General features: G+C 46.3%; 1 protein-coding gene across 8 annotated transcripts in view; it reads left to right on the top strand.

Annotated features, from left to right (window-relative positions):
- Positions 1 to 2,479: 2,479 nt before the first annotated feature.
- Positions 2,480 to 22,466, top strand: part of LOC106577189 (AN1-type zinc finger protein 4) — a 41,160-nt gene continuing 21,173 nt past the window's right edge. The window contains exons 1-9 of one of the 8 annotated variants that reach the window (XM_014155033.2): positions 2,480 to 2,558; positions 2,917 to 3,010; positions 4,097 to 4,465; positions 12,293 to 12,368; positions 13,319 to 13,386; positions 17,798 to 17,987; positions 18,434 to 18,584; positions 18,880 to 20,160; positions 20,497 to 20,548. In XM_014155033.2, coding sequence (XP_014010508.2) covers positions 4,282 to 4,465; positions 12,293 to 12,368; positions 13,319 to 13,386; positions 17,798 to 17,987; positions 18,434 to 18,584; positions 18,880 to 20,160; positions 20,497 to 20,548 — 2,002 coding nt within the window. In that variant the 5' untranslated portion in view covers positions 2,480 to 2,558; positions 2,917 to 3,010; positions 4,097 to 4,281. Of the gene's footprint in view, positions 2,758 to 2,916; positions 3,011 to 4,096; positions 4,466 to 12,292; positions 12,369 to 13,318; positions 13,387 to 17,797; positions 17,988 to 18,433; positions 18,585 to 18,879; positions 20,161 to 20,496; positions 20,549 to 22,466 lie in introns of all 8 variants that reach the window. The other 7 variants (XM_014155035.2, XM_014155036.2, XM_014155037.2 and 4 more) reach the window with 7 other exon arrangements.

A 22,466-nucleotide genomic window follows, 5' to 3' on the forward strand; every position in this document is an offset into this window, starting at 1 on the left:
ATGAACCATAAACAATTAATGAACATGCACCTGTGGAACGGTCGTTAAGATACTAACAGCTAACAGACGGTAGGCAATTAAGGTCACAGTTATGAAAACTTAGGACTTTAAAGAGGCCTTTCTAATGACTCTGAAAAACCCCAAAAGAAAGATGCCCAGGGTCCTTGCACATCTGCGTGAACATGCCTTAGGCATGCTGCAAGGAGGCATGAGGACTGCAGATGTGGCGAGGGCAATAAATTGCAATGTCCGTACTATGAGACGCCTAAGACAGCGCTACAGGGAGACAAGACGGACAGCTGATCGTCCTCGCAGTGGCAGACCATGTGTAACAACAACTGCACAGGATCGGTACATCCAAACATCACACCTGCGGGATAGGTACAGGATGGCAACAACTGTCCGAGTTACACCAGGAACGCACAATCTCTCCATCAGTGCTCAGACTGTCAGCAATAGGCTGAGAGAGGCTGGACTGAGGGCTTGTAGGCCTGTTGTAAGGCAAGTCCTCACCAGACATCACCGGCAACAACGTCGCCTATGGGCACAAACCCACTGTCGCTGGACTAGACTGGACTGGCAAAAAGTGCCCTTCACTGACGAGTTGCGGTTTTGTCTCACCAGGGGTGATGGTCGGATTCGCGTTTATTGTTGAAGGAATGAGCGTTACACCGAAGCCTGTACTCTGGAGCGGGATCGATTTGGAGATGGAGGGTCCGTCATGGTCTGGGGCGGTGTGTCACAGCATCATCGGACTGAGTTTGTTGTCATTGCAGGCAATCTCAATGCTGTGCATTACAGGGAAGACATCCTCCTCCCTCATGTGGTACACTTCCTGCAAACTCATCCTGACATGACCCTCCAGCATGACAATGCCACCAGCCATACTGCTCGTTCTGTGCGTGATTTCCTGCAAGACAGGAATGTCAGTGTTCTGCCATGGCAAATGAAGAGCCCGGATCTCAATCCCATTAGGCACGTCTGGGACCTGTTGGATTGGAGGGTGAGGGCTAGGGCCATTCCCCCCCAGAAATGTCCGGGAACTTGCAGGTGCCTTGGTGGAAGAGTGGGGTAACATCTCACAGCAAGAACTGGCAAATCTGGTGAATTCCATGAGGAGGAGATGCACTGCAGTACTTAATGCAGCTGGTGGCCACACCAGATACTGACAGTTATTTTAGATTTTGACCCCCCCCATTTGTTCAGAGACACATTATTCAATATCTAATAGTCACATGTCCGTGGAACTTGTTCAGTTCAGGTCTTAGTTGTTGAATCTTACGTTCATACAAATATTTACACATGTTAAGTTTGCTGAAAATAAACGCAGTTGACAGTGAGAGGACATTTCTTTTTTTGCTGAGTTTATATCATTGAGTAAATAAAATAATACAAACATGGTCTCTTTTTTGTTTACTTGAGTAAGGCAGCTCCAAAATGCAGGTGTTTCAGCCTAGCTCGGTGCTTTCTGTAGTGGTGGGGCAATCAAACAGAAAATATGGAGCGTTGCGCCGTGATTAGCTCAGTGTTCTGTCACTCATGAGGACAATATGTCACCTCCAAGTAAGGGTAGAGCTAGAAAATTCTAGCCCCTTGGGTGCTGCCATAGAGTTACATTAGAAGTGCCCATCCAAGAAGGCTCAAGATCATTGACCACAGATAAAATGAGGTCAAATCACATTATGTCAACATCATACTTTCAAAATCTTAGCTAGCAGTCCCCATTATGAATCAAGTCGACAATCTACTGGCAAATCATTTTTAATCCTTGTCATATGAAGAGAAATAATGAAGAGAAATTATAGATAAAACGTATCTATAGATAAAACGTAAATTGACTCAAGGTGAGTCAACTTAATGATGGTGTTGTAGTCCTGTATGGTAGGAGGGGACTAAGCACACACCTCTGAGGGGCCCCTGTGCGAGAGTCAGCATGGCATAGGGGATGTTGCCTGGAAGTCCAGGATCCAGCTGCAGAGGGAGGTGTTCAGTCCCATGGTCCTAAGATTGGTGATGAGCTTGGAGGGGACAATGGTGCTGAACGCTGGTCTGTAGTCAATGAACAGCATTCTCACATTGATATTTGTCTTATCTAGGTAGGTGAGGGCAGTGTGGAGTGCAATTGACATTGTTGTCTATTGATCTGTTGGGGCGGTATGCAAATTGGAGTGTGTCTAGCCTTTCATAGCACTTCATGATTACAGATGTGAGTGCTACAGGGCGTTAGTCATTGTGGTGTTAGTCATTGTGGCATGAAGCCTTAGAGTTTATGATTGCTTAAAGAGAACTTGTACACTTCCAGTTATTCAAATGTAGAGAGACAACCGTTTGCATTATTCCATGAAAGGTTTAGTTTGTTGGGCTATCAGTATCTTTGTCACTCTGAAGCCAGTGTTCTTGTTGTAGCAGAAAGGGTCAGTCTCCAAACAATATTGGTCCCGTCTCTGTGTACTCCTCATTGGTTCACCTAGACTTTTCACGTTGCGTCATAGGATGCCTTTGTTGTCAATCAAGAGAGTCACAATGGGCTGGTTCAGGAGTCTCCTGTTTTTTGACAGGTGAGATGAGTAGAGTTCACGAAAACCGAAAGGTTTACCAATCTATCACAGTTCATGGGCAATAAGGGCAGCTTTCAGGCTTTCCTTTTTATATTTAAGCATGAAGATAAGCAGACCCTTTTGATTCTAATCTACAATGTCGAATCTGAAGAGGAGAGTAGGCGTAGCAGTTTGCTAGCCAACCATCGACCCAAGCAAGGTAGCCATTGTTTGGGTTGCTAAAGTGGTTAGCTCGCTAGTTCTAGCTAGCTAGTCGCAACATATTTAGTTAGATTAACGAACTTGCTAGCTAGCTAAATAATGAATGCATTTAGTTTGCTACTACTGTCTTTCATTTGTGTTATTTTATTGTTTCAAGCTAGCTAATATACGGAGTGTTTGTAGTCTTGGGACGACAGCCAGTTGTTCATCGCCGGTGCACTCTTGCCAGCTAGTCTTGGGATGCTGTTAAGGTGAGTTCAAAACGCTAGGGTTTCTGGTGAGAAAGAGAGAGAAAGGCGTGCAGTCTGGTCGTCTATTAACTAGCTAGCTATGAAGTTAACATCCTTGTGTAACCATGTAAGCCATGTGTAACAAACAAGCCACTGATAAAGGCAAGATTAAGACCCTTTGTTTTCACGATTGACACACATTTAGGGCAGCTGACTGAAATGGTATAATATAGCCTTAAACATTGGGAATAAAGATTAGTGTTGGTGTGAAAGGGATCTCTAGTTGTTTTCCTATCAATCAGCCCACAACTTTACATTTGCATGCTTTTAAAATGAAATGTTACTGCAGTCACATAAAATACAGGTTAACTGTATTGCAGAGAGCTGTCTGTGTGTTTGACACAACATACTCCTCCCAATGGCTTTATATAGGCTAACAGCTGACTATATTGCAGCCAGGAGCTGTGGCCTGGCTGGGCCTTGCTCTCTGCAGAATGTTTCATGAAGGTGCTTATAAAGATTTACACTTGTCACTTCCATTGTACTGTAATTTCTTGATCTAAACTATTGCTCTCTCATATAGACCTAGGCCTATTTAAGGTGAGAGAGTTGGTGACATTTCAGTGTGTGTCTTGGTGTGAGAATATTTTAATACGCATTTCTTCCGAATGACATAATGGAATACTTTGCATTCTGCTCACTAGTATTAACAGAGGGGGTTAGGTCTCCTTACATAATGTAGGACCTAGATGTTTCATGTTGATTGTTTGTTGTCAGGGAAATACAGGACTCCTTTCCTACCAGGTTCATACAGGTGTGTCAACTCCACCCTTCCTTCCCAACTTATTTTTTTATTTAACCTTTATTTAAATAGGGAAGACAGTTCTTATTTACAATGACGGCCTACCCCGGCCAACCCTAACTCGCACCACGCTGGGCCAATTGTGAGACTCCCAATCACAGCCGGTTGTGATACAGCTTGGAATCGAACCAGGGCCTGTAGTGACGCTTATAGCACTGAGATGCAGTGCCTTAGACTGCTACGCCACTCAGAATCGCTGTTTGTTTTTCTCTTTTGCCTCATGGTGTCTTCTGTATGAGGAACAGAGACGGAGGACCTTGGACTTAGAAGAAAGGTCAAGGTACTGAGACCTCTCTCTCCACAGCTTGGGGCTTCCTGCATGATGTGTTACCGTGGTGACAACAGAGAACACCCATCCCCCTCTCCCTTCCCCTGGGCCGCCACCCCTCCCACATCCCCCTCCCCCTAAAGCAGTCCTGACCTCACCAAGATGTCGGACAGAAAGGAGCCGCCTATCTATAACGACGACAGTGTGGGGACCTTCCAGTACAAGTTGCCGTTCTACGAGACCATGGAGCTGTTCATCGAAACGTTGACGGGGACCTGCTTTGAGCTGCGTGTCTCGCCCATCGAGACAGTCATCTCTGTCAAGGCCAAGATCCAGAGGCTGGAAGGTACAGTATATAACAGTACAGTAGTGACTTTTCCTGACCCAGCATGTTGGCTACAAGGCTATACTGTTTCCCCTTCCTTTACTTAAGCAGGATAGGCTCCCTCCCTGTCTAACACTGTCTGTGAAATGCGACCTGAAAAATGGCCAATTGAAAATGATGTATGAATATTAATAAGCTCAGATTTAATGCAATACTAATCCTGGCTGCCTAGAATAAGAAACTATAAAGAGAGACGTGGATTTTCACCTTCTTGCACAGAAGATGAGCCAAGCAATACAAAATACATTTCTAAGCCAAGAAGAGGGATGGATACAAATGTATTCCATTGCAAATAATGGCTTTCTGTTTTAGTAGAAACATTTATATCCTCACAGCATCAGACTTCGTATATCACCCTGCTCCTCCGGCCAAGCAGACAAAGGCTCTGGCTAGTTGGCTTTCCACACACACGTTAAACCTTATTTAATCCAAGCACTTTTCTTTAATCATTTATTCGGCCTCATCCTCCGTCCGTCTTCCTTGAGAGCTCGATAGAGCACTGCACGTTTGGGATATTAAAGGCCCCAAACGGCCTCATCAATCCAGCCACGGCTGAGCTGAGCTGAGCTGGGCCTGGTGAGGTGGGAGGCTCTGGGAGCCAGTGTGTTTAGTAGTGATGAAGTACAGCTGGGGGGGATGGAGGCGTTCGGGAGAGGAACATCGTGTGCGTCCCAAATGGCATCCTATTCCCTATATAGTACACAACTTTTTACCAGGGCCCATAGGGGAATAGGGTGCCATTTGGGATGCTGTTTGTGTGTAGAGTGATGGCGGTTGTAAAAAAAACAACAACAACAAAAAAATAGGCGTTTATGATGCAGCTATGCATGTTCTTCCTCAGGTTTTAATATTGTACGACAGCCTATCGGGAGAGGCAGAGGGGAGTCAATGTGTTCTCTACGGTTGTCACTTGGTTGTCAGTGGTGTGGTAAATGGTACCAGTAACTGAATCTATGGACACTGATACAAATCATGTTCCTATTTAATACTATTGCTATGGCTTTTTATACACAATGCTCTTTAAGAATCTTTATAGTTTCTGTCCACATATGTTCAAACGTTTATTTAGTTATCAACAATAGCCATTATTTGACTAATGCTCTTAAGATAATTGACAGGATCATGCAATATCTTACAATATTGATCACCACAAATTGGCTTTGTACAGTTCAAGATGACGCACAGCTTGGTAAAAGCGTAAATCTCTTGCAGCTCTTGCTTACCACTTGCTTCAGTGGTAGGCCTACCTCCAAAGCCTTGCTTAATTTTTTATCCTTTAATTATAGCCATTTATCTCCTTTCAACTGCAGTGTGATTTACAGGAAGCTCATGTTTGAGATAGCTAACAGGCACTAGTGCTGACAACAGAGAGGTGAAAGTCTCCAGCTGAGATTGACAAACAATTCTGTCAGGAGACAGACTCTTTGAACTACTCTGGATGCATCTCAGTAGTCTACAGTAGCCTCCTGTTTGTCTCCTCATCCTACTCTTACTGATCTGAAAATAGGTTGGAAGTAGACTATCATTAGATAGTAGATGCCTATCATTTCCATAGCGATGCAACCATGCCTAGATTCCCTGGGCTAAGGTGTTCTATTTGTTGTATTTCTTTGTCTTGCTCCCTATCTGAGGATGTTTGTGGTTCTACTCGTTTTATTTCTACCTCTCTCTCTGCGTGTTGTGCTCTTCTGCAGTCAGTCAGTGGGGGGTGTGTTAGTCAGGGCTGCGTGACTGGGCATGCCTCTTCACAATAGAGTAGTATGGTACTGCTCTGGCCCACTCAAACACTGGGTTCCCTCCAGCACTCACTGGGCCAACGAGTGCATTCAGCGTGGGGAGAGGAGCTGGAAAGAGGGAGGGAGGTTGTGTCCCAAATTACATCCTATTTAGTGCACTACTTAGGGAGTATGGTGCCATTTGGGATGCTGTCGGGGGGAGTCCTCTGTCCTCAAGTACCCCAGCATGGTTGTAGAGCAGGGATGGGCATGCGGCCCCATTTTTGAAGGGCCTTGGATTGCATTTTTTTGTTTGGGGGTGGGGGACTTTTTCGGGGTTCTAAACTTACTGTTGCGAGGTAGAATAGTAGAATACACAAGGTGAAATTTAGAAATTTGGTTGTGCACCAACAGTTTCTCTTAAAGTATATTAGTCACTGATAGCCACTCAATTAGCCCATGTCAGCAAACATTAGTCTAACGGCCAGCTATCTAAACTTGTATTAATCAAGGTCGAGATTGACTAACAAACTCAGTCTCACTCAGGTATCATTAAAAACTGCAAACATTTATCTCCACCCTATGGCAAAACGTGTAGAATTGCAGAAAATTAACACTAAAATCTAAAAATGTTCATGAAATGAGTTATAAAATTCTAAATCTTCTCTCCGACCCCATGGCAAAATGTGTGTAATTGTAGCAAACTAGCTTTTAAACAGCAACATTTTCTCTATACCCCATGGTGAAATGTGTTGAATTGCACAAAATTAACTTTATTAATTTCTCTCCGGGGGGGGTCAACTGCGGCACCTCATGATGAGTTTGAATTTTTAGTGGCCACCACCCCATCAAAGGTTCCAATCTCTGCTGTAGAGAGAAGGAAGAGAAGTCACAACTCAAGTACCTTAGTATGGTTGTAGAGTGAGGGAAGAGAGTACTCTTGCCTGTTTATGCACAGCAGGTGTCATGCTCTCTAGTTATGCCAAGCTTATCTGTCGTGAGATGTCAATGTGTGAGTGTTTTCACGCTGACGTCAAGTGCTAGTCTCTGATGGTCTTCAGAGAAAAGTTTGCATTGTGGCTTGAGTCTGTCTTTAGCATGCTATGTCCTGTAGGGGGCATGAGTGAGTCATCTTGCTGTTCTGTGGTGAACTAATAAACAATAACACTTAGACTTCTACCTTTTAGTTTATACGTCTTATACACATTTTACAGACACAATAGTTATACATTTCTGAACCTCATTTTACAGACCCCATATGTTTTACATTGGTTCTTGTTATTAGTCCTTCCTTCAGCTCCATTCTACCCCTCCCATCTATCTCTCAACACTATCCATTTTGGATTTCAATTTGCCATATATGTTTTAACTGTGCTGTGATGCTTGACAAAAGTACTGAACCTTTCTATTCTCATAGCTTCTAGAGATTGTAAATTAAAAATAAAGATTTTTGCTAAAATAATTATTATATTATTGATTGATTGACTATGGCTTTTCAAATCACCCAGTATTGCGATCTGCAGCGTTAATTCTAGGCAAATGTTGCAATTCTTAAGCCATTCCTGGACCTGTGACCAAAAACAAGCTACATATGGACAATACCAAAATAAATGATCAAATTACTCTGCCTCTTCACAGCAGAATCTGCAGAGGTGGGAAGATTGAATCCCCCATATATATAACATTCTATTGGTTGCAAGAATTTTGTATAGTAATTTAAATTGAAAAATTCGAAGTTGTAAATCCGCTGCTGTTTTGCGTATCAATTCATAAACCATGTGCCATGGAATCGGTACATCGAAAATCTCTTCCCAACTATTTTGCAATTTATATGGCACAGCTGTCAGTTTTTTGGTCCTTAAGTTAAATTGGTATATGTTTTTATTTATCACACTTTTCTTTAACCATTTATGTTTTTTAATACAGGGCCGTTATACAAGTTCCTTACTTTTTTCTCCTTCTACTTGCTTCTTCCATTTTTGTGGTAATGCTGCAATTAGTTGGTTGTAATTTTGGGTAGAGCAGACATTTCCATATGTCTGTGTTAGCTGCATGTGTGACAACTCCAACAATCCTATTTATGATATCATTCACTAAAATTATACCTTTATTAAATAGTATATTTGAGTTCAACCACAATATTTGTTGTATTATTTGTTCTGTCTTTTCAGGTGGATGAAACTGAAATTGCAACCAACTTTCTAAGGCTTGTTTAAAAAATAACTATATTTTGGAGATTATTTGCTTTTCAAACAACTGAATGTGAGCAGGTGTAATCTGAATAAAGGGAAAAAGGCCATTCTTGAAGATGGGATGAGACATTCCTACCAATTTACTAGAGAACCAGTTTGGATTTAAGTATAACTTTTGTTTGACTAATGCCTTTAGTGAGAGGTCTAATGCTTTAATTTTTTCTGCCCTCGAATTCATATTCGTTATATAAATAGGCCCTTTTAATTTTGTCTGGCTTGCCATTCCAAATAAAATTGAATCTTTTTTTGTTCATATAATTTAAAAAGCAGGTCACTAGGTGTAGGCAAAACCATAAGCGAATAGGTAAACTGTGATATGACTAAAGAGTTAATCAGGGTGATATTTCCACAAATAGACAGGTATTTTCCTTTCCATGGTAGCAAGATCTTATCTATTTTTGTTAACTTTTTATAAAATTGTATTGGAGTGAGATCATTTCTTTCTTTTGGGATTTGTATACCAAGTATGTCCACATCTCCGTCAGACCATTTAATTGGTAAACTACATGGTAATGTAAAATTTGCAATTTTTTTATGGTCCAATACGTAATATCACTTATCATCATTTGGTTTAAAAAAATATATATATATTTAAATTTAACCAGGTAAGCTAGTTGAGAACAAGTTCTCATTTACAACTGCGACCTTATTAAATATTAAAGCATTTGACCTCTCACTAAAGGTATCAGTCAAACAAAAGTTATACTTAAATCCAAACTGCAACCAGAGAGGATTGCAAAGGTATCTAGATCTTCTATGAGGCCGTGGAGAGATTCTAATTGTGGTTTTAAAAGAAAATATGAATCAGCGTACAATGACACCTTAGTTTTTAAGCCACAGATTTCTAATCCCTTAATATTATTGTTTGATCTAATTTTAACAGCTAACATTTCGACGGCAATAATAAATAGATATGCCGATAATGGATAACCTTGTTTTACTCCTCAAGATAGTTTAAACTTTCTGAGATGTAGCCATTATTTACTGTTTTACACCTAGGGTTATTATACATAACTTTAACCCATTTTATAAGAGATTCCCCAAAATGTAAATATTCTAGGCATTTATATATAAACTCCAGTCATACTTCATCAAAAGCCTTTTCAAAATCAGCTATGAAAACCAGGGCTGGTGTCCCTGATATTTCATAGTATTCTATTGTTTCCAGTACCTGTCTTATATTATCTCCAATGTATTGTCCATGTAAAAAAACTTGTCTGATTAGGATGAATAATATCTGACAATACTTTTTTAATTCTATGCGCCAAGCATTTTGCTAGGATTTTTGTATCACAACACTGAAGTGTAAGAGGTCTCCATTTTTTTTTTTAATGGACTGGGTCTTTATATATACCACTTGGGTCCTGTTTCTTTAATAATGATGTCAGACCTTCTTGTTGCGTGTCTGATAATCTACCATTTATATAGAAGTGGTTAAAACATGCTATTAATGGTCCTCCGAGTATATCAAAAAAAGCTTTGTATACTTCCACTGGTATGACATTCAGCCCTGGAGTTTTCCCAGCCTTAAAGGCTTTAATTGCATCAAGCAGTTCCTCCTCTGTAATTTGGCCTTCACATGAGTCTTTCTGTACAGATGTTAATTTTACATTATTATTAGGAAATAAATCCATACAATTAGTTTGTTAGTGGAGATGGAGGCGACTGAAACGAAAACTTAAAGTACTTTACTTCCTCTTTCAAAATATCATTCGGTGAATCGTGCGTGACTCCATTTGTAACAAGTTTCAATACATTTGTTTTGGTAGCATTTCTATATTGAAGATTGAAAAATTATTTGGTACATTTTTCCCCATATTCCATCCAGTTCACTTTATTTTTATAATATATTACCCTTGATCTTTCTTGAATAAGTTCCTCCATTTCTTTTTGTTTTTCCTCGAACTTATTCTGTGCCTCCTATGCGTTTTTATATTTTTGTTCAGTGTTGTTAGAACTGGTTTTCTATGACTCAGCCTCCCACTGGATGGAGCCAGAGACACGTTTATTCAACAGAGAAGCCTCTGAGTGTCCTAGAACTGTCTTTTTTTGTGTTCTGACTTAGAAAATGGTGGGAAATTCATAAAACAAGTAATATAATGTAATCTTATGATGATACTGAATAAGATTATATTGACGGGGTACCTGATCCAAGTTCAGCACTCCTACTCTGAAATGCTTTGTGAATATGGCGTCTGTAGTGTCGTCACTTTCTGGCCATACTAGAAATGATGGAAGTATGTTTCTTCTTGCCTGGCTACCCACACTCCTTGCTACGGTCAAAAATTACGCCACGCCTACGGACGTTAGTTTCTTCTCCGCAATGAGTCTGGAGCCGAGTACCTCCCAGATTTCACCAGATGCGAACACATTCGGGACTTTCTGATTGGTCCACAAACTGATGGGTTGCGCCAGAACATGTGTGGGTATTGCGGCGGTTTTGAAATGTTATTGGCTTTGATACTCTTGATTGGTTAGAGATTATCCAACCGCTGATGGCCTTTGTTTTGTACAATGCCCCTTGTCACCACAGACGACTTCAATGATGGCAGTCTCAGATTAAAAGTATGTAGCGATTGACAGAGCAGCGGACGAATTCAGTTGTCAGGCTATGTTTTTTATTTATTTTTACATTTTTTTTATTTAACTAGGCAAGTCAGTTAAGGACAAATTCTTCTTTACAATGATGGCCTACCAAAAGGCCACCTGCGGGGATGAGGTCTGGGATTAAAAATAAAATAAAAGGAAAATATAGGACAAAACACACAAGACAAGAGACAACACTACATAAAAAGAGACCTAAGACAACACAGCATGGCAGCAACACCAAACTTTTTTTTACCCCCTTTTTCTCCCCAATTTCGTGTTATCCAGTAGTTACTGTCTTGTTTCATCGCTGCAACTCCCGTCCCCGACTCGGGAGAGGCGACGGTCAAGAGCCATGCGTCCTCTGAAACACAACCCAACCTAGCCGCACTGCTTCTTAACACAGCGTGCATCCAATCCGGAAGCCAACCGCACCAATGTGTCGGAGGAAACACCGTACACCTAGCGACCTGGTCAGCGTGCACTGCGCCCCGCCCGCCACAGGAGTCACTAGTGCGCGATGAGACAAGGATATCCCTGCCGGCCAAACCCTCCCTAACCTGGATGACGCGAGGCCAATTGGTCGTGGCCGGCTGCGACAGAGCCTGGGCTCGAACCCAGAGTCTCTGGTGGCACAGCTAGCACTGCGATGCAGAGCCTTATACCACTGCGACACCCGGAAGGCCTGGTTTAACATTATTGGGCACAGACGACAGCACAAAGGGCAAGAAGGTAGAGACAACAATAAAAATAAAAAAAAGATCTAGCCGCTCGAGAGCACCCTTACCTGCCAATCTATAAATTACGTCTCCGTAATCTAGATTGGGTTGGATGATTATCTGAATCAGGGTTAGTTTGGCAAAAGGAGTAAAAGAGGAGCTATTACGATAGTCTAGATTTTTAAGCCTGCATCTTTGTAATGTGCTGAGAGAAGGACAGTGTACTGTCTAGCCATATTCCCAAGTACTTGTATGAGGTGACTACCTTTTTTCTCTGCTTTACTTTCTGACCACATAAGTTAGTTGATTTCTCAGTGTCTTGTAGTACTTTTGTTCATGGATGTTCTGTACTGTAATTCGTCCTGTGTGGTGAGCCTAAAATATTGGTGGAAATGAGGGGTGTTCTGTACGGTAATTCCTTACCTGGTTATGAGGTTGGAGGAAGAGTGAGATCTTGTGTAAACTCACCTCTGTATGTTCTGTCGTCTTGCTCGCTCTCTCGTGCCCCCCCCCCAGGTATCCCTGTTGCCCAGCAACACCTGATCTGGAACAACTTGGAGCTGGAGGATGAGTACGGTCTGCATGATTACAGGTGAGTTTAACTAGGTCGTGTTCATTTGGCACCTAACTGAATGAAACTGGGAGGGGCTACCTGGACTAAGTAAGAGTAGTTCATTTTACCTTTCTGTTCCAAAGCATTTTAAAATGTTTCCTGTTACGTGCCCTAATTAACACAACCCTATTCACAACCCTTATTTTTTTTTTTACTCTGGTCAGTTAACTGGGACCTATTTTCATATATAGCAATGCCCTGTAAACGAACCATCAACTTTGATCTTGTAATTAGTGGTTAATTGAAATTAGTGAAGTGGAGGACTTGACTATATGCTTTGACATGAACTCCCCTTGTAGTGAATACATTTTCTCCCTAAGCCCTGATATCAATGAACCAAAGATGCCGAATTGGCTACAGTCACATATTGAATGTGTTTGTGAGTTGTCAGTTTTATTAGATACAGACCCAGTCTATAGATTGCAGATGGTGGTTGCGTCATGAATGCTTGTCGCTTAATTTTCCACATGAGCGGTCCCCGGTGAGGTTTAGTTAGGTCTGAGTAACAACAAAACATCCTTTTGAAGTCTGAGAAATGGAGGGCGAGAGCGGGTGGATTTGTATTAAACGGACGTTCCAATGGAATTCCCAGATGTGTGTATAAGTTCATCTGGAGCGCAGACTGACTGAGGAACGATGTTTGTTCCGGAATAATTGTTGTTTTCCCAGTCGATGTTTTTTGGGCACTAAATGTAAGAAAACCAAATGAAACAGGGAAAGACTACCTGGAAATGCATATTTTAGTTTTTTGATAATGATGATATGTTTTCTGCTGCGTGCCCTAATGAAAACCACCCGTGCCTGAACGATCAAGCTAGCTGTAAGGCAAAGCAATACGATGATAGCTTAACCGATCCTTCCAAAGAACTTGGGACAGCTTCAACATAATTGCTGACATTTATCTTGTCTGTCTATTTGTGTTTCTGCAGTATTGCTGAGGGCTGTACTCTGAAGCTGGTGCTAGCCATGAGAGGAGGACCAATCAACACCAGGAGAGGTAGGTAGCTAGGAGGAGATGTGTTGGGATTTCTCTGCCTTCACTGCTGTACTCCCATAAGTATTCACACACAGTAAATTCACCTATTCTAGTCCTGTAAGCCTCTGTAGCAACATGTTGATTTGATGAACACTGCCCTAACAGTCTCGACTCTCACCCTAATGTCCATGAAGTGATTGGTTGGTTCTTTCTCTTGGGCAGTGTCCATGAAAGACTGGGTGGCTGGCTGACTGAGTGGCTGGCTGACTGAGTGGCTGGCTGGCTGACTGAGTGGCTGGCTGGCTGACTGAGTGGCTGGCTGGCTGACTGAGTGGCTGGCTGGCTGACTGAGTGGCTGGCTGGCTGGCTGACTGAGTGGCTGGCTGGCTGACTGAGTGGCTGGCTGGCTGGCTGACTGAGTGGCTGGCTGGCTGACTGAGTGGCTGGCTGGCTGACTGAGTGGCTGGCTGGCTGACTGAGTGGCTGACTGACTGACTGAGTGGCTGACTGACTGACTGAGTGGCTGACTGACTGACTGAGTGGCTGACTGACTGACTGAGTGGCTGGCTGACTGAGACTGAGTGGCTGGACTGAGTGGCTGGCTGACTGACTGACTGGCTGGCTGGCTGACTGACTGAGTGGCTGACTGACTGAGTGGCTGGCTGAGTGGCTGGCTGACTGACTGAGTGGCTGGCTGACTGACTGAGTGGCTGGCTGTCTGTCTGACTGACTGAGTGGCTGGCTGTCTGTCTGACTGACTGACTGAGTGGCTGGCTGTCTGTCTGACTGACTGACTGAGTGGCTGGCTGTCTGTCTGTCTGACTGACTGAGTGGCTGGCTGGCTGGCTGACTGAGTGGCTGGCTGGCTGACTGACTGAGTGGCTGGCTGACTGACTGACTGACTGAGTGGCTGGCTGACTGACTGACTGACTGAGTGGCTGGCTGACTGAGTGGCTGGCTGACTGAGTGGCTGGCTGACTGAGTGGCTGGCTGACTGAGTGGCTGACTGAGTGGCTGACTGAGTGGCTGACTGAGTGGCTGACTGAGTGGCTGACTGACTGACTGAGTGGCTGGCTGGCTGACTGACTGAGTGGCTGACTGACTGAGTGGCTGACTGACTGAGTGGCTGGCTGGCTGACTGACTGAGTGGCTGGCTGACTGACTGACTGAGTGGCTGGCTGACTGACTGAGTGGCTGGCTGGCTGACTGACTGAGTGGCTGGCTGGCTGGCTGGCTGAGTGACTGACTGAGTGGCTGGCTGGCTGACTGACTGAGTGGCTGGCTGGCTGACTGACTGAGTGGCTGGCTGGCTGGCTGACTGAGTGGCTGGCTGACTGGCTGAGTGGCTGGCTGACTGGCTGAGTGGCTGGCTGACTGGCTGAGTGGCTGGCTGACTGGCTGAGTGGCTGGCTGACTGGCTGAGTGGCTGGCTGGCTGAGTGGCTGAGTGGCTGGCTGAGTGGCTGGCTGGCTGACTGGCTGAGTGGCTGGCTGACTGACTGACTGAGTGGCTGGCTGACTGACTGAGTGGCTGGCTGGCTGACTGACTGAGTGGCTGGCTGGCTGGCTGACTGAGTGGCTGGCTGACTGAGTGGCTGGCTGACTGGCTGAGTGGCTGGCTGGCTGACTGGCTGAGTGGCTGGCTGGCTGACTGGCTGAGTGGCTGGCTGGCTGACTGGCTGAGTGGCTGGCTGGCTGACTGGCTGAGTGGCTGGCTGGCTGACTGGCTGAGTGGCTGGCTGGCTGACTGGCTGAGTGGCTGGCTGGCTGAGTGGCTGGCTGTCTGACTGGCTGAGTGGCTGGCTGAGTGACTGGCTGTCTGACTGGCTGAGTGGCTGGCTGTCTGACTGGCTGAGTGGCTGGCTGTCTGACTGGCTGAGTGGCTGGCTGTCTGAGTGGCTGGCTGTCTGAGTGGCTGGCTGTCTGAGTGGCTGGCTGTCTGAGTGGCTGGCTGTCTGAGTGGCTGGCTGTCTGAGTGGCTGGCTGTCTGAGTGGCTGGCTGTCTGAGTGGCTGGCTGTCTGACTGGCTGAGTGGCTGGCTGTCTGACTGGCTGAGTGGCTGGCTGTCTGACTGGCTGAGTGGCTGGCTGTCTGACTGGCTGAGTGGCTGGCTGTCTGACTGGCTGAGTGGCTGGCTGTCTGACTGGCTGAGTGGCTGGCTGGCTGACTGAGTGGCTGGCTGACTGAGTGGCTGACTGACTGACTGAGTGGCTGGCTGACTGACTGACTGAGTGACTGACTGACTGACTGACTGAGTGGCTGGCTGACTGACTGAGTGACTGACTGAGTGACTGACTGAGTGACTGACTGAGTGACTGACTGAGTGACTGACTGAGTGACTGACTGACTGAGTGACTGACTGAGTGACTGACTGAGTGGCTGGCTGGCTGACTGACTGAGTGGCTGGCTGACTGACTGACTGAGTGGCTGGCTGACTGACTGAGTGGCTGGCTGACTGACTGAGTGGCTGGCTGACTGACTGAGTGGCTGGCTGGCTGGCTGACTGACTGACTGAGTGGCTGGCTGGCTGACTGACTGACTGGCTGAGTGGCTGGCTGGCTGACTGGCTGAGTGGCTGGCTGGCTGACTGGCTGAGTGGCTGGCTGGCTGAGTGGCTGGCTGGCTGAGTGGCTGGCTGGCTGAGTGGCTGGCTGTCTGACTGGCTGGCTGTCTGACTGGCTGGCTGTCTGACTGGCTGGCTGTCTGACTGGCTGAGTGGCTGGCTGTCTGACTGGCTGAGTGGCTGGCTGTCTGACTGGCTGAGTGGCTGGCTGTCTGACTGTCTGAGTGGCTGGCTGTCTGAGTGGCTGGCTGTCTGACTGGCTGGCTGTCTGACTGGCTGAGTGGCTGGCTGTCTGACTGGCTGAGTGGCTGGCTGTCTGAGTGGCTGGCTGGCTGACTGACTGAGTGGCTGGCTGACTGAGTGGCTGGCTGGCTGACTGACTGACTGACTGAGTGGCTGGCTGGCTGACTGAGTGGCTGGCTGACTGAGTGGCTGGCTGACTGAGTGGCTGGCTGACTGACTGACTGACTGACAGACTGAGTGGCTGGCTGACTGACTGAGTGGCTGGCTGACTGGCTGAGTGGCTGGCTGACTGACTGAGTGGCTGGCTGACTGACTGACTGGCTGGCTGACTGACTGAGTGGCTGCCTGCCTGGCTGACTGAGTGGCTGCCTGCCTGGCTGACTGAGTGGCTGCCTGCCTGGCTGACTGAGTGGCTGCCTGCCTGGCTGACTGAGTGGCTGCCTGCCTGGCTGACTGAGTGGCTGCCTGCCTGGCTGACTGAGTGGCTGCCTGCCTGGCTGACTGAGTGGCTGCCTGCCTGGCTGACTGAGTGGCTGCCTGCCTGGCTGACTGAGTGGCTGCCTGCCTGGCTGACTGAGTGGCTGCCTGCCTGGCTGACTGAGTGGCTGCCTGCCTGGCTGACTGAGTGGCTGCCTGCCTGGCTGACTGAGTGGCTGCCTGCCTGGCTGACTGAGTGGCTGCCTGCCTGGCTGACTGAGTGGCTGCCTGCCTGGCTGACTGAGTGGCTGCCTGCCTGGCTGACTGAGTGGCTGCCTGCCTGGCTGACTGAGTGGCTGCCTGCCTGGCTGACTGACTGACTGAGTGGCTGCCTGCCTGGCTGACTGACTGACTGAGTGGCTGACTGACTGACTGAGTGGCTGACTGACTGACTGAGTGGCTGACTGACTGACTGAGTGGCTGACTGACTGACTGAGTGGCTGACTGACTGACTGAGTGGCTGACTGACTGACTGAGTGGCTGACTGACTGACTGAGTGGCTGCCTGCCTGGCTGACTGACTGACTGAGTGGCTGCCTGCCTGGCTGACTGACTGACTGAGTGGCTGCCTGCCTGGCTGACTGACTGACTGAGTGGCTGCCTGCCTGGCTGACTGACTGACTGAGTGGCTGCCTGCCTGGCTGACTGACTGACTGAGTGGCTGCCTGCCTGGCTGACTGACTGACTGAGTGGCTGCCTGCCTGGCTGACTGACTGACTGAGTGGCTGCCTGCCTGCCTGCCTGGCTGACTGACTGACTGAGTGGCTGCCTGCCTGCCTGGCTGACTGACTGACTGAGTGGCTGCCTGCCTGCCTGGCTGACTGACTGACTGAGTGGCTGCCTGCCTGCCTGGCTGACTGACTGACTGAGTGGCTGCCTGCCTGGCTGACTGAGTGGCTGGCTGCTTGGCTGACTGCTTGGCTGGCTGCTTGGCTGACTGAGTGGCTGGCTGTCCTGGCTGACTGAGTGGCTGGCTGGCTGTCCTGGCTGACTGAGTGGCCGGCCGAGCAAGTGGCTGTCTAGCTGACGTGTTCAATCAATTAATCAAATGTATTTATTAAGCCGATGTCACAAACTGCTGTACAGAAACCCAGCCTAAAACCCCTTACAGCAAAAATGCAGATGTAGAAGCATGTTTCTCTCTCCTTCAGTGCCTGTTGAGGACCCAGTGAAGGATATGGTGGAGGTAATGGAGGGAGGCAGGGAGGAGGGCTGGGATAAGAGTCTGCCTAGCAGCAAGCAGGTCACTTTCCTAGTGTACCGAGAGGGAGACCAGCTCAACTTCTTCCGGGTCGTCGACCGAGGGGATGGAACTCTGACCCCTGTCTCAGAATCACTCAGGTGAGCACAGTCCACTTTCAGAATAGTGCAATACCAATTTCCCAGTCCCAATTCAACTACATAATTGTCCACTCTGACGATAAACACATCTTAGATCGTGTGCTTTATTAGGAAGAGTAGGTGGCAGGTCCAAAGGTTAAGCATAGGGAATGAAATTGTTTAGGGTTAGGGCCAGCATGTCAACAATACGTTATTAAAATGACTGTCTCTGTGTAGAACTGTCTAAAAATCGACCTGGTTTTTATTCTTCCTCAAATCTCTGGTCAATGTCAGGATGGGTGAATGTGTGACGACATTGTGGACTAAAGTAGTTTAGGACAGTTCAGAACAGGATATATTTCTCTCTGTTTGCTGTTGATCTCTTCCCCTGTGAAAGGCCTGTCCATGTGTGATCTTTGCATTTTCTGTCCAAGTCGTTAATGTGTGTGTCTTGGTGTCCGTTCCAGTGGTGGCTCAGTGTACAACATGTACACGGAGGAGGAGGAGGACGAGACAGGGGGCTTGGCTTTGGGACAGCCGTCCCTGGAGAACTCTATCACCATGAACAAGATGAAGCTGCTCAAAGCCAAGATGGAGGACATGAACATCAACAAGAAGGTAGATGGATTTTACTTCCTAGTTCTTTCCTTGGGATGTCATTATTCTCTATCCATTAACACAGTTAGGATAGAAGAGAATGGACATCTTTATTATCCAAATAATTTTATTGGCCAAGTGCTTAACGGCAACCTAAACCTTCAAAATGCAAGTCCAGGTGGCGACTCAGTGATTTACGAATCAACTTGCATCTCAAATAATTACTCATTTTCTTATCAAAATGAGTAATTCTCTTCCTCCCCTTGCTCGAACTGATCCCCTCAAACACACTGTATGACTTTCTGTCTTCCCCCAGCCTAAGAAGTCTGCCAAGTTGAAACCTCTGTCACCCGTTAGTGCCCGGCCCTGCAGCAACTTTCTGGGGCTCCCCAGACACCACCGCCTCTTCCGTGTCCTGCCCCAGATCAACCAATCCCACCACTCCGCCTCACACTTACCTCCAATCAGGGACCAGGGATCCGCAACTCCCTCTCCTCCCGTTGCTACTACCTCTGCCACCCACCTGTCAATCAGCGGCCAGGCGACGCCCTATTTCTCTTCCTCGTCCTGTTATATGCTTCAGGAAGAGGAGCCATGGGAGACCAGCCCCAAGTCGATCCGGCCCCCTCCTAAAGTGTCCCGGTTGGACATCGGCAGCACCAGGCTCATGAGGGACTGTGTGTACCCGCAGCTCCCCGCACTCCCCAGCAGGGGGCAGGCTGAGGGGACAGTGGAGCTGCCTGACTCCAGAGGAGAGGCACTGGGGCTGGAGTTGCTGGAGGAGGTTGCAAGCCTGCTGGAGCCCACACCGCCTGGAGCTCTGTACGGAAACCTGCTCACAGACCCCCTCATCCTGGACATCTCTACCCAGCCAGAGGAGGGTTTGAGCGGGTTGGATGGGCTAGGAGCCCTGGGGGTTGGAGCAGAGCACCAGCTCTCCTCCACCCCCTCTCTTCTCTCCCAAGCTGAGGGGATGAACTCTTTAAACAACTGGGCTATGGGTGGTTCTGATAGGTTAGCCTGCAAAGGTCAGAGGACACAGTTACTAGGCAACACCCTTGATAATTTACCCGACTCTCCTTCCCCCTCTTCATCTTCCCCGTCTAGTAGATGGAAACTACCACAACCCTTTGAATTCACAGGCTCAGCAACGCCAACCCTACAATCCAATCCCCCCTCCTCCCGCCCCACCACTCTCTTCGCCCCTGCTCCACCTCTCTCCTCCTCTCTTCCACGTGGCTCTCATCTGCGAGGCATCAAGATGGACTCCCCAGGCAAGCGGCCGGAGATGATGAGTAAAAGTGAGGCACGGGGCATCACCAAGCTGGCCAACCAGGCCTGTAAGAACCCTCTAGGGTCCCTCAGCAACACAGAGCTCCTGGCCTCCCTGTCCTCTTCCTCCAGGACCCCAGTCAGCAGCAGCAGGGAAGGCCTGGGACAGAGCCTGGGATTCGGGTTGGAGCTGCCCGCTGTTAGGGCCTCCAGGCTGGGCATGCTAGGCTCTACGGCCCCCTCCCTACAAGCCAACATCCAGCTGCTCCAGGAGGACCTGATCCGACGGATGTCCCCACTACACAGAGCGACCGCCTCTTACATGGTGAGTCACGAGGACAGACTATTGATATACAACCCAGCTAGGCAGGAAAATGGTTACTATCCACAAATAAGGACTTGATGAACTGCCTAAATAGAAATGAGCAAATCAAAGCAGCACAATGATAGTGTGTTGTATTGTGAGGTACAGTACTCTTGTTCACTATATAGTTTGTGCGTAGCCTGAAATCTAACCCGTTTGCTAACATTCACCTCCTACTGTGTCATTGCTAAACAATGTTTAGCATGATAAGGAGTGGAATGATGGCTAAACAGACTGATACCCAGGCGGTGTCGATATCCTTGTATTGACCTGGTCTGAAACCTCTCATTGTTCCAGGCACCCAACAGCCTGGGATCAGCTGGAGGCTCCAGTTCAATAAGGAGACTAGGTGAGTGGGAAAACCCAGGGATCCAGGTCTGTTCAAAAGGAATCCCAAGTACTGCACTAGAGAATAGCATGCCATTTCAAATGAGGCCCCAATTAGAAGTAGTGCATTATATACTCTGGTAGTCCTCTCCAACCCTGTTCCTAGAGAGCTACAGTGGTTGCTCCACTAAAAGTTTTGTGATTATGCTGCGGTACTTAAGGAGGTAATTTGTGGTTTAGTACGGTACCCTGCGTCACCACTTCATTGCTCCAGACCAGCACAAGGGGGAGTTAGAGCACTGATTATGCTTTTGGTTTCTACTGTGTCTCTAACTGACAATGAATGGGCAACATAAACCTAAATATAAAGTGATAATTGTGCACGACTTCAGTATTACTTACTAAAACTGTTGTGACGCTACGGTTTTTATTAACCTGTTAGGGCTAGGGGGCAGCATTTGCACGTCTGGATAAAAAAATTTTTACCCGATTTAATCTGGTTACTAATCCTACCCAGTAACTAGAATATGCATATACTTATTATATATGGATAGAAAACACTCTAAAGTTTCTAAAACTGTTTGAATGGTGTCTGTGAGTATAACAGAACTCATTTGGCAGGCAAAACCCTGAGACATTTTCTGACAGGAAGTGGATACCTGATGTGTTGTATTGACTTTAAACCTATCCCATTGAAAAACACAGGGGCTGAGGAATATTTTGGCACTTCCTATTGCTTCCACTAGATGTCACCAGCCTTTACAAAGTGTTTTGAGTCTTCTGGAGGGAGATCTGACCGAACAAGAGCCATGGAACGATGATGTCCCATTAGACACCTGGCGCGCGAGTTCATGTTGGGTACCCTCGTTCCAATACGTTATAAAAGAGTATGCATTCGTCCACCTTGAATATTATTCATGTTCTGGTTAAAAAGGCCCTAATGATTTATTCTATACAACGTTTGACATGTTTGAACGAACGTAAATATATTTTTTCCCCTCGTTCATGACGAGAAGTCCGGCTGGCTTAGATCATGTGCTAACAAGACGGAGATTTTTGGACATAAATGATGAGCTTTTTTGAACAAAACTACATTCGTTATGGACCTGTGATACCTGGAAGTGACATCTGATGAAGAGAATCAAAGGTAATGGATTATTTACATAGTATTTTCGATTTTAGATCTCCCCAACATGACGTCTAGTCTGTATCGCAACGCGTATTTTTCTGGGCGCAGTGCTCAGATTATTGCAAAGTGTGATTTCCCAGTAAGGTTATTTTTAAATCTGGCAAGTTGATTGCGTTCAAGAGATGTAAATCTATAATTCTTTAAATGACAATATAATATTTTACCAATGTTTTCTAATTTTAATTATTTAATTTGTGACGCTGACTTGACTGCCGGTTATTGGAGGGAAACGATTTCCTCAACATCAATGCCATAGTAAAACGCTGTTTTTGGATATAAATATGAACTTGATAGAACTAAAAATGCATGCATTGTCTAACATAATGTCCTAGGAGTGTCATCTGATGGAGATTGTAAAAGGTTAGTGCATCATTTTAGCTGGTTTTATGGTTTTGGTGACCCTGTCTTTGACTTGACAAAACATTACACACAACTCTTGTAAATGTACTGTCCTAACATACTCTAAATTTATGCTTTCGCCGTAAAACCTTTTTGAAATCGTAAAACGTGGTTAGATTAAGGAGATGTTTATCTTTCAAATGGTGTAAAATAGTTGTATTTTTGAAAAATTTGAATTTTGACATTTATTTGGATTCAAATTTGCCGCTCTTGAAATGCACCTGCTGTTGATGGAGTGCACCACGGGTGGCACGCTAGCGTCCCACCTAGCCCATAGAGGTTAATATATTTTGTTAGGATTATTTTGCTCTTACTGTAGTACTGTAGGCCACTCCCGACCGGTCACGTTGTA

Source organism: Salmo salar, chromosome ssa18 (assembly GCF_905237065.1).
Source record: "Salmo salar chromosome ssa18, Ssal_v3.1, whole genome shotgun sequence".
Lineage (NCBI taxonomy): Eukaryota > Metazoa > Chordata > Actinopteri > Salmoniformes > Salmonidae > Salmo > Salmo salar.